Genomic DNA, 12,278 nt, shown 5'->3' on the forward strand with positions numbered 1-12,278 from the left:
TCAATTCGACCGAAAAAAAACCACCCATGCGAAAGTGAATTCTGGAGGTCCCAAATTTTGGGCTTCCAAAACCAAGCAGTTCTTTCCCCTATCCTACAATTTGAGATTATTCATGGAAATGTGCGATTATGGAAATCACGAATTCAAAGGGACTGTCGGGCTTTTAGACGCTTTTCTAATTTCAGTCCGAAAAGTGTTTCATGAGGAACTAACAGTACAGTGCCTTATACTAATAGGCATTTCGCTGTGTAGGACTGAAACTCAAGCTAGAATCGTTGATGTGTTGGGATAGGGGATAATACTTGGCCCTTCCAAGAATTTTGTACCCATCCTGACTATGCAATACAATTAAGCATGGCGCGAAAAATTCTCGCGCCGACGATCTTGAAAAACGCTGAGCGACCATCCCGGATAAAAAATACAATACAAAAACAATATAGCGTATTGCTACAGTACCATTCAATATATTGGAAATACAATACAGTATATTGTACAATGACAATACAATTACAGTACAATATATTGTTTTGAACAGTTCACTGTATTGTATATGAGATTTTGGCAATATAATGTATGGGTGGTTAAGTATCGTAACAATACAAATATAGATATTTTCTCATACAAACATTTTGAAAATACAATACGATATATTGTTCATGTATTGTCTTGATTAGCAATTTGTGTATTGTTGTACAATACAAAAACAATTCAACGAACTGTATCATGATTGCATTCGTCGTTACAGCTAATGTCAAGTGACTTCTAAAAAACTAATTATTTTTACTTTTTGAATATTTTTCACCCAACATTTCTTGCTTTCTGAACTTGTTTTGTTTAATTCTTTCAGCAAAGCTACATAGAAAAAAGCAACAGTTGTTTTACTCGAAAATAGGAATTTGACCAAAATTGTAAGGTATAAAACCAATTAAAAACAATACAATATTCTGTTACAATATATTATATTGTTTTTGAATTGTTTATCCAAACAAGAATAATATTGCTTCGACATTCAATTACAATACGCTGTATTGTATCCAATACGTTATATTGTACATTAATGGTTTATTCCATTCACTGAATGATACGTTTTTATCCGGGATGCCTTGAACAATCAGGAATAATCACGCAGCAAACACCAAAACGATTAGAAGTAGCTGCGACGATCTACAAGCATTTTAAGGCAAAGTAGCCCGTCATTCGTTTTGACAACTGTGGAGTTTGTTAACTGTATTGCTTGACAACTTGGCAGATAATAATCTTCTACATAGTAAGGGTTACTGCGATTATGATAAATCACCACATCTCTTTTTCTTTCAACGGGTATTGATGTATATCCACGTTTTTTAATCGATTCAGAATAGCATTAGATTGTATAGACGCTTTAGAAACTTCTGTTGAGCAGAACTGAAACGAACCCAATTCGCAAAGTTCCCTCCATATTTGTGGCCAAACCAATAGTTTGAATACCTTTAGTTTGTATTCTTTCAAGGAAAATACCAAAGTTAACATCTTTATTTTGAAGTTTTCTATATAACTGCGAAACGTTAGTACTGCCACTATGTCAGTAGAACAGTGATCACCAAACTGTCGTCCGCAAAGTGTTCTGAGACCATTGGAGTGGTCCACATAACAAGTTACACTGAGGACCACTGCAGTAGACCTTACATTTTCACTACCACCGCACTCGTTGATCTGCTAACTCGGCTGCTTCCTACAAAGATGACCATCTCCAGCAATCCTGACAGATCGAATCTGTCACTTTAGCTGTTCCTTTCTAAGGACAGCATATTTTGCATCCATTGGTCCATCTTGACCAAACCTTCGCTTTAGCAGCTCCCTTCTAAGGCGAGCGAACATATTTTCAACTTCCGCCGGACCCAACAGATCGAATCTGCCGCTTCGGCAACTCGTTTTGAAACAAGTTTTTATACTTCCGCCGGACCCAACGGATCGTATCCGTTGCTACGGCAGCTCCCTTCTAAGGCGAGCATTTATTTATCCACCGGACCCGACAGTTCGAAACTGTCGCTGCGGTTGCTCCCTTCTAAGGCGAGCATTTGAATTTCCTCATGTTCCCATTATAGGCGAACTTTTCTACTTGAACAGCCTGACCCGACGGATCGAATCCGCCGCTAAGGCAACTTCCCTTCTAAGGCGAAGTTTTCATTAAATTGCGTACCTACATATTGTTCTTCCGTTAAACTTAACGATAGATAGTCTCCAGGACATCCAATAAATAATGTTCCTTTTCGTGTCCTTGAAGTTCCCGGTTCTTGTCCTTTTCTTCTTTTTTCGAGTTTTCCTAGTTCATGGGCTTCAATTCTCTTAAAAACGCTTCAGACTACTGCCAGAACGCTTCACATATTCATATTATTCGCAAAATATTTTGATTTCTAATGACCGCCGTAAACGAGTTAGGGTTCTCTCGTCGCCAATGTGGAGTTTGTTAACTGTATTGCTTGACAACTTGGCAGATAATAATCTTCTACATAGTAAGGGTTACTGCGATTATGATAAATCACCACAACAACAATGATGAATTCTCAGCCTGCAATTTCAAAGTGATAAAACTCAGTCTTGATAGTTTATATTGACTTGAAAAACTATAACTGTACGCGCAAACATGCATAAAGTATGCTGATACTTTTTCAGCTGTGTCAGTGCAAAACCAACTGATTTTCTTTGATTCGAAATCGTGAGGTGAATTAGCAACAATCATCAACGACGCGTACAAATTTCAATGACGGCCTACTTCGCCTTAAGAAGTTTTTAAGATCGCTAATAACTGAGGAAATGCTTATTAAACACTAAGCTGAGAAGCAAGCTCTTTCTCAGTGAGAACGTTATGCCAAGAAGAAGAAGAAGGATCAACAGCTACAAACTCGTAGAGCAGAACATGAAAAGAAGTAAATTCAAGAATTAAGGCCCAAACGCAATGATAGCGGAACGGCAACGGAATGCGGAACCGGTTCGCCAGCATGAATCACAACATCTCGACTGAGCTGACAACGAATGAAATTGGATCAACACTGAGTCGACAAGCTGATCATAGTTCATGCTGGCGAACCGGTTCCGCATTCCGTTGCCGTTCCGCTATCATTGCGTTTGGGCCTTTAGAAACTCATCTTCAAATAACATGTTGATGATATTTTGTGTTAACTTGCTTGCACTGGCGTTGAAATTTTCTGAATCGGCGACGTTTTCGAATTGGACCAGACAAAAATTAAATTTGACAGTTTATTGATTGATTGGACGGGAAATAATTTCCGAACTGTCAAATTTAAGTTCGGACTAATTTTAACAACGCAATTGAGACAGACCCTAAGTATTATTCCATACGGTTTTATACCTAGCGTGTTTGACTCCATGAGAAAAGCTTTTTAGTACAAAAGTTCACTGGGAGCTGAAAACTCTACACAAAAGCGTTTTGTTTTCTTTTGCTGCCCTTGTTCGTGCGTTCGTGCAACCGAAACCGAAACCACCGAAAAGGTACCGAATCGAAACCGAAACGGTTTGAAATTGAAATTGCGATAGAGCGAGCGGACGGTTCGGCCGGGACCATCATCCTAGAGGAACCCGAATTCATCTCCGGTCTCAACGCAAGCACAGCAGATCAACAGTGAGGACAAGATTAGATAGAGGCTGCGGAAAGTGATTTGTTTTGTGTGCTTGTGCTGCTTTTCATGTTTTTTCGTGTAAACTGAAAATTACATCTTTGTCGTTTTTTGTTTGGGTGAGTAGCAGCTTGTTTGTTGCAAAACATTGATTCCTTTGCATTTTTGATCACTGATCAGTAATTATCTTTCAGGAGCTCCGTGGTACGAAATGGCACCGGCTAAGAAAGCTGCCGGCGGCGGAGGACGCAAAAAAGCCGCCAACGGTTATCAGATGCCCGAGCCGGTTCCTCCGGGGACAGTGCTAACCGACATGGCCAAACGACAATGGAAGGTTGGACCTTCGATCGGAAGCGGCGGATTTGGTGAAATTTATTGTGCTTGTGAAGTCGGTTCCGGCGTGAAGAAGCCGGACGATTATCCGTATGTTGTCAAAATTGTAAGTTGCGCTCTTGTTTACAGTAATTTGGGACAATTTTTGAGGTTATTCTGCCATCAAAACTAAACAGAAACATAATTTGTTAAATAGTTTTATCCTGGGAGGGAGGCACCGATATTACACACGAAATATGACGCAAAGTTATTTCGAATTGCAAGAAAACTCCAGCTTTCCAACGACAATCAAGGCAGACTTGATGAAAATCGCTAATTTTCTTTTGTTGTGTTCCTTCGATCGTTCTGGACTAACATGGAAAAAGGGCCAAAGTTTTCTGTGCATTTACTTTTCGTTTTTATTGGAAAAAGTAAAATAATGCGTATTTGAACACTTTATATTCAATCAGGATAACAGGTGCTATTATGACATTACTTTTTAATAAGCATGAACAGCTTTTCAATCGATTTTTTGTCACGTTTGATAAAATGCAAAAATACGTTTCAATCAATTACGCGCTTTTATCATGTTTGTCCATTGTTTTAGATCTGGGCTCACAGTGACAGTTCGTGACAGCAGAATCTCGGCTCACCTTGACGTACATAAATTTGGTATTGGTTTCTCCCTCCCAGGTTTTATCTATTCGCTACCAGAGGGCTAGAGCAGAGTTTTCCAACCGGTGGTCCGCGAACCGCGGACTGTATTTCAAATATTTTTAATTGTAATTTAATCGCTTTACTCTTGGTACGGAAATACTGATAGAATACTTTCAATGTGCTTCTGTCAATATGAGATTTGAAGTAAAGTAGGATAATGAACTACTTGGGCACTTGGTCTAGTGTGTTAGTCAAATTCTGTTTCTTTTAGGAACCGCATGGCAATGGACCCTTGTTCGTGGAGATGCACTTCTACATGCGCAATGCCAAGCAGGAGGACATTGAAAAATTTAGGAAAGGTCACGGCTTGAAACACTTGGGAATGCCTCACTTTGTCGGTAATGGATCTCACGAGTTGAAAAATCTAAAACATCGATTCCTGGTGATGCCCCGATACAGCACCGATCTGTGGGGTATATTTCTGAAGAACGAAAAGCGATTTCCGTTGCACACAGTTTATCGCATAGCCCTTCAAATGATCGATGTCATGGAGTACATTCACGATTGCACCTACGTTCACGCAGATTTAAAAGGAGCGAACATTTTGCTTGGTTTTGGAAAGACGGCTAGCAAGCAGCAGTTGTTCCTGGTTGATTTCGGACTGGCAAGTCACTATACCAACAAAGACTTCAAGCCGGATCCGAAGAAAATGCACAACGGTACAATTGAGTATACTTCCCGTGATGCCCATCAGGGAGTTCCGACCATGCGAGGAGATATGGAAATCTTGGCGTACAACGTTGTTCAGTGGGCTGGCACTTTGCTGCCCTGGGAGGCTGAGAAACTCTTGGCCAATCCCGTTAAAGTTCAGGAATCGAAGGAAAAGCACATGAAGGATGTTGGTGGTTTCATGAAGTATTGCTTCAAAAAGGACATTCCTAAGCCTATAAACGAATATGTAAAATACGTTGCAACCCTGAAGTACAACGATAAACCAGATTATTCAAAATGCAGGAAGTTCTTCGAAGCTGGTCTCAAGGAATTGGGAAAATCAAATTCAGGAGACTTGGAATTCGAAGCAAAACCATCGAAAGCTGCAACACCTGCCAAGAAGAGAATTGCTGAACCGGACTCTACAGAATCATCGGGTCCGATGGCTCGACCACGCGGTCGACCACCAAAGGTCATCAGCACAAGTCCCGATACGACATCTAAAGACGAACCGCCCGCCAAACGAAAGCAGGAAACGCCCTCCAAACCTGTACAGAAGAAGAAAAAGCCCACTGTCGAGGAATCCCCCGCGCCCATTGTCAATGGACACACGTCTACACCGTCGTCGGAAGTGGTATCCGCTAAGCTGTCCGCCCAAGAACAAACCGGATCGATTCGATTGAATACGAAGGTCGGTGGAGGCACACCCAAAGCTGGCAGCAAGGTTAAGAAAACCTACGCCTTCAACTTTGAACTGGACGTCAGCATTGACGCGGATGTGATCGTCAATGTTCGACGAAAGAAGAAGGCTCCCACAGAATCACCTGCCTTGGAATCGATAGAACCGTCACCGGCAACACGAAGGAAATCTCCCTCGAAATCGCCTTCGCCGGCCGTTTTGCCGAAGCGATCCCGGCGACAGAATGCCTCCATCCAGGAAGAGAACAGCATCATATCGCTGAACACTACCGAGGGAGATCAGTCCTCGGTGCACCCGGACGACGACACCATTCCGAACAGTGACCCCAACACGCCGGAACCGCGCTATCTGGCATCCCGGTCGATTGTGAACACACCACAACGGAAGGTGGCCGCAGCTGTGGGGCGCTCCAATGCTCGTCTAGGCGAGGCACCAGCCCGCGCCGGGGAGTACAAAGGCAAGAAGGCCAAATCGTAAGCTAGGTATGCAAGTATTTCAGTGTACTAACTGTCCATTCTAATTTTCTTTGAATCTACTATCTTCTTTACGTATTTAGTGTTCCACATGTTGATAATCAGTTTCGATTAATAAATTTAGCTAACGTGACTGCTCTCTCCGTCTGCGGGTACCCCTATGAAGAAAGAGATTGGTTTTATGTGTTTGATTGCTTCCGAAATTCTGCATGCAGCTGTTCAATGCACATTTTCTTCGCGGGGTCCATAAGGATCACATCACAAATTCCATTTCATAGTCTCAATCAAATCCAAAACTTGGTAACTTGGTAAGTATCGGCGATCGTCAAAGCTCTGATCGTGTCATCTATTAGTTGGCATCTGCTCTCGTAACTAGGTAAAAGGAACGGATTCGTCTACGGTAGTTTGCGAAGCGCAAAGCGTAGAAAGCGGCGTTGAACCGACTCGATTCGCTCGACGCCGTTGCTGTATGCTGTTGATGACATATGTGAGAACATTTGAAAAAGTAGTTGCAGCGACTTTGACATCGCGGGGGGCAATAATAGTTGCCCAGTCGATACTTGACAGGACATCTGCAATGCTACGATGATCGGCTTTCATGAATCGGATCCAGACTGCGATTATTATGAATCGGAAACATTTTAGACTGCGATTATTTTCGATGACAACGTGATTGATTTGAGTCAATGTGGCGGAACTGTAGCTATCCAAAAGATTAATCGCACAGGCATGGAACGACGTGCACTCGGGGTCCGGATAGAGGAAACGGTCAGGAAAGCACACAGACGCTCAGACGGTTTGACCAACATTGACTCCGCCCCCAAGTTAGTCAAACCGACTTATGTTGATACAACCGTTTGACCAACTGTCAAGGTTGGATGCAGCAACACGATATTTCTTCGCATGTTTTTACACACTTAAATTATTTTACGGATTCCTGTGAAATCTCAACAGCTGAACAGTTCGGTGAAATAAATTAACGGAGTACGGTAAATTTTTACAGTATCCGGTAAAAAATCACCGTAATCCGTTAAATTCCGACGAAATACGGTGTTTTATTTCACCGAACTGTTCAGCTGTTGAGATTACGGTGAAATTCACCGTAGTGTGTTTAGTCTATAGACTTGCCGAGAGTATAGTGAATATGTGATTGTTATTTTTTCGAATGCTGTGGCTGTGGGGAGAATCTTTTCGCGATTTTCTGGCAATAATCGCAGTAAGGAAGAGAAGAACTTTCAACATTTAAGTACCGGAAGAAGAAATATTTAAGATGAATTCCAGTTATAATTCGTACGAAATATTCCGGCAAAACTTAGTAATCAATGCGGGTCTCTTTCGGGAAATATTCTGAGCAGTCATTGTAGTCATTTTAGTATTTTATTTTTTGCAAAAAATGAAGTGTTGAAGTTCAATTAGTAGTTTTAAACATATTCTAATAATCCCTCCTTTAAATTTAATATTAAAAAAGTGTAGTTTGAAGTTTTTCTAGAAATCCATAAGCTTTACTAAGGATTCCTGGGATTCTACCACGAATTTTATCAATAATTCCTTTAGAAATTTATCCACAGGTTCAACCAGAAATTCCTCCGGGGAACATTTTTCTGGTATACCTTCAGGTGGAATTTTTCCAAGGATTCCTTTAGAGGTTCCTCTACAAATTATTGTGGATTCCACCAAAAAATCCTCCAAAGATTCATTTAAGAATTCCCCCAGCGGAACTTCAAGTATTTTAATACAGATACTATCCACAATTTATCCAAGGATTCATCAAGTTCCTCCAGGGATTCCACTAACAATTCCTCCAAGAATTTTATCAGAAAGCCTTCAAAGATTTCAGGAGAAATACTGCAAAAAAAAAACAATCATCAAAACTTGATAAGCAGGAACTCCTTTAGAGAATCCACTTGTAATTTTTTGAGAGGATCCCCCAGGTCATCCTTCGGCATTCCTCTAGAGAATCTTCAATAAATTGTTTTATAAACTCCACCAGTGTTTGATCCAAAGATTCTTCCTTGTATCTCTGAAGGGACCCTACGAGGCATTCGTCCTGGGATTTCTGCAGGAATTACTTCAATAATCTAATATAAATTTCTCCGAGGATTCTTAAAATAATTTATCCATCAATTCCATCCAGTATTTCTTGAAAGATTTTTTCCAAGGAATCTACCAGGAATTACCTTAGAGAATCTTTCAGAAACTCCTTCAGGGATTTCTTTAAAAGTTCTTCCAGAAATATATTAAGGAATCTCTCCAGTAAACTCTCTAGGAATTAATCTATTGATTTCTTTGGTGATACCTCCAAGAATTTCTAAAAGTATATCTCTTTGGATTTTTTTTCAGAAATAAAAAAAAATCTTCTAGATCTACTTTAAATATCAGTTAACTCCCTAGAGGAATTTATGATAATCCTGAAGCACAATCCTAGTAACACCTTAGAAGTATTTTATGGTTGAACTTCTGGCGAAACTCTGGTAGATTTTTCTGGTGGTAATTCTAACGAAACTCTGGTGATGTTCCCAGTGATAACGCTAGAAGAACTCCTTGTGAAATTCCTTAAAAAAATTTCTCCCGCGAAAAATTACAGATAATATAATACAGTTGAACTATTTGAAGGAATTACTAGTGGAATCTTTATAGGAAATTGTAATCAAATTGCATAGAAAATTAGTTATTGGATAATTGGAGTTCATCTTGGTGGCATCCACGAAGGAACCTCCCAGAGGAATCCCTGAAGGAATTCCTGATAGAGTCACTGGATGATATACAGGTAGATTCCCAAATTACAGGTAAAACTATTATAATAAATTTCCGATAATATCGCTGGAGGGTTCCTGAAAACCCCCAAGAATCCCTGGAGTTATTCCACGAGAAATTTCTTGAAAAATCCGGAGGAATCCCTTGAGGATTTCCGGGATTGTTACCTTAAGGAAATGCAGGAGAAACCCCATGATGAATTCCGCGAGGAATCCTTTGAAAAATTCCGGAAGGAATCTCTTGAGTAATGCCGGAGAACTTATAAGAAATGTCTGATAAAATCCCTGGTGAAAATCCTGATAATCTTCGAGAATCGTTGGAGATGTTGCTGGAGGAATTCCTTGAGGATTGATTCCTTAAGAAATTTCGGGAGGTATCCCTTGACTGATTTCGGGAGGAATCCCTTAAGGAATTCCTGGAGGACTACCTTGAAGAGTTCTTGGATGAATCTCTTGAAGTATTCTCTAGAAGTTTGAGTCTTAATAAATTCCGAGAAGAATTCATAATAAATTAACCTAGAATAACCCTAGAGGGATTCCTGAAGGAACCTTTAGAAGAATTTCTGATAGAATCTCTGACAGAACTTCTGATGGAATCCCAGGAGGATTTATAATAAAGTCTTAGAAGTTTTTTCTAATGGAATCCGTGAACGAACCTGAGGAACTCCTGATGGAACCCTTGTAGGAAATCCTAAAGATATTCTTGCAGAAACTGATGAAATCATTGAAGGAACTCCTGATCCTACCTTGCAGAATTCTCTATGGAATCACTATAGGAACTCCTGATGAAATCCCTGGGGGAATTCCTGATTATATTCCTGATGGAACTCCTGATAGAATGCCTAGGAAAATTCCTTATGATATCCCTAGAAGATCCTGATGGAATTCTTAGGTGACCTCCTGATATACACTCTGGAGGAAGTCCTAATAGAATCTCAGAAGAAATGCTAGCTGGAATCTCTGAAGGAACTCTTGGTGGAATTTCTGGAGGAACTCCTGATGAAATCCTCAGAAGAAGGTAGTTCTAAAAGAATCCCTATTGGAATTCCTGATAGAGTCCCTGGAGGAACTCCTGATGGAATCCTTGGAGGAATATAAAAATATTGTTGGAGGAACTCCTGACAGAGTCCCAATGAAATCTCTAGATGAACTCCTCATGAAATTTCTGGAGGAATTCCTGATAAGTTTCCTGAATGAACTCATGATAATATCTATAGAGGAACTTCTGATAGAATCTCTTGAAGAATTTCGGGTAAAATCTCAGAAGAAACTTTTTATGGCATCCCTGGAGGAACTCCTGATGAAATCCTTGGAGGAAATTCTAAATATATTGTTGAATGAGCTCCTGATGGAATCAATGGAGGAATTTTTGATGAAATTCATAGAATAACTAGGGATGGAATCTCTAGAGAAACCCCTGATAGAATCTCTGGAAGGAATTCCAGGTGGCATCTCTGAAGGCACTGCTGATGGAATTGCTGGATAAACTTCTAATGGAATTGCTAGAGGTATTCCTGATACATCATTCCATGGAATCCCTGGAGAAGTTCCAGTTGCTATCGCTGAAGGAACTCCTGATGGAATCCCTGGAGGAATTTCTGATGGAACTCCTGTAGGAATCCCTAGAAGAATTCCTTATGATATCCCTAGAAGGAGTCTTGATGAAATTCCTCAAGGAATTCCTGATATGATCTCTGGAGGAAATCCTGATTGAATCTTTGGAGGCAATTCAAGTGGAATCTCTGAAAGAACTCTGGAGGAACTCCTGATACAATCCCAAGAAGAACTCTCATGGAAGCCCTAAAGGTATTCCAGATAGTATCCCTTTAGAAACTCCTGATGGAATCCTTGGAAGAACTCCTATCTATATATATTCTTGAAGGAATTCCTAATGATTGAAGGGACTCCTGATGGAATCCTTTTAGGAACTCCTGATAAAATCCCTGGAAGAATTCCTGATAAGTTTCCGGATAGAACTCCTGATAGAATCCCTAGGGGAACTCCTGATAATATTTCTAGAAGAAACATTGATGGGATTCCTCGAGGAACATCTGATTTGATCTCTTGAAGAATTCCAGGTGAAATTTCAGGAGGAACTCTTGATGGAATTCCTGGAGGAACACCTGATGAAATCCCTGGGGGAACTCCTGAAGGAATCCTTCGAAGAATTTGTAAGGATATTCTTGAAGAAACTCTGGATGGAATCATTGGAGTAATTTTTGTGGAAATCCCGGAAGAACTCCTGATGGAATCCCTAGAGCAACGACGGACAGAGTCTATGAAGTAATTCCAGGTGAATTTGCCTGAATATCTCCTGATAGAATCCCAGGAAAAACTTCTGATGATATCCCTAGTTGAGTTCCAGGTGCAATCCCTGAAAGAACTCCTGATCGAATCTCTGGAGGAATTCCAGATGGAATCCCTGAAAAATTCCTGATGGAATCCCTAGACGAACATCTGATGAAACCCCCAGAAGAATTATTGATGGAAATCCTATAGGAACTTCCGATGGAATCCGGAGCGGAATTTCCGATGGAATCCCTACAGCTAGTTCTGATAAAAACCCTGAAGGAACTGCTGAATAAAACCTTCGTGAAATTTATGATTGAATCTTTAGAAGTTCTCCTGATGGAATGCCTGGATGAAATCGTGTTTAATTCCCTAGAATAACTCCTGATTCTAGAGGCTTACCTTAGCCGAGTGATCAGAGTCCGCGGCTACAAAGCAAAACCATGCTGAAGGTTTCTGGTTTAAAATTTCTGGTCGGTCCAGGATCTCTTCGTAATGGAAATTTCCTTGACTTCCCTGGGCATAGAGCATCATCGTACCTGCCACACGATATATGAATGCGAAAATGGCAACTTTGGCAAAGAAAGCTCTCAGTTAAAAACTGTGGACTCTAAGTTGAGAAGCAGGCTCTGTCCCAGTGAGGACGTAACGCCAAGAAGAAGAAGAACTCCTGATTCTTAGAGGAATCACAGATGGAATCCCTGTAGGAACTCCTGATAGAATCTCATGAAGAATTCCAGGTGAACTTTCGGAAAGGATTTATAAAAGA

General features: G+C 40.5%; 1 protein-coding gene across 4 annotated transcripts; it reads left to right on the forward strand.

Moving 5' to 3' along the window:
* The first annotated feature begins 3,443 nt into the window (after positions 1–3,443).
* On the forward strand, positions 3,444–6,636 carry LOC5579466 (nucleosomal histone kinase 1). Of its 4 annotated transcripts, XM_021837709.1 has the most exons (4): positions 3,444–3,733; positions 3,809–4,053; positions 4,855–6,476; positions 6,551–6,636. In XM_021837709.1, the coding sequence occupies exons 2-3, from the start codon at positions 3,826–3,828 to the stop codon at positions 6,469–6,471; spliced, it is 1,845 nt and encodes a 614-aa protein (XP_021693401.1). In that variant the 5' UTR covers positions 3,444–3,733; positions 3,809–3,825; the 3' UTR covers positions 6,472–6,476; positions 6,551–6,636. The 4 variants fall into 4 exon arrangements, with proteins under 4 accessions (XP_021693401.1, XP_021693463.1, XP_021693350.1 ...); XM_021837771.1 differs by having other exon boundaries at positions 3,795–4,053; positions 4,855–6,636; XM_021837658.1 differs by having other exon boundaries at positions 4,855–6,636.
* The last annotated feature ends 5,642 nt before the right edge of the window (positions 6,637–12,278 follow it).

The sequence above is a fragment of the Aedes aegypti genome, chromosome 1 (genome assembly GCF_002204515.2).
Source record: "Aedes aegypti strain LVP_AGWG chromosome 1, AaegL5.0 Primary Assembly, whole genome shotgun sequence".
Lineage (NCBI taxonomy): Eukaryota > Metazoa > Arthropoda > Insecta > Diptera > Culicidae > Aedes > Aedes aegypti.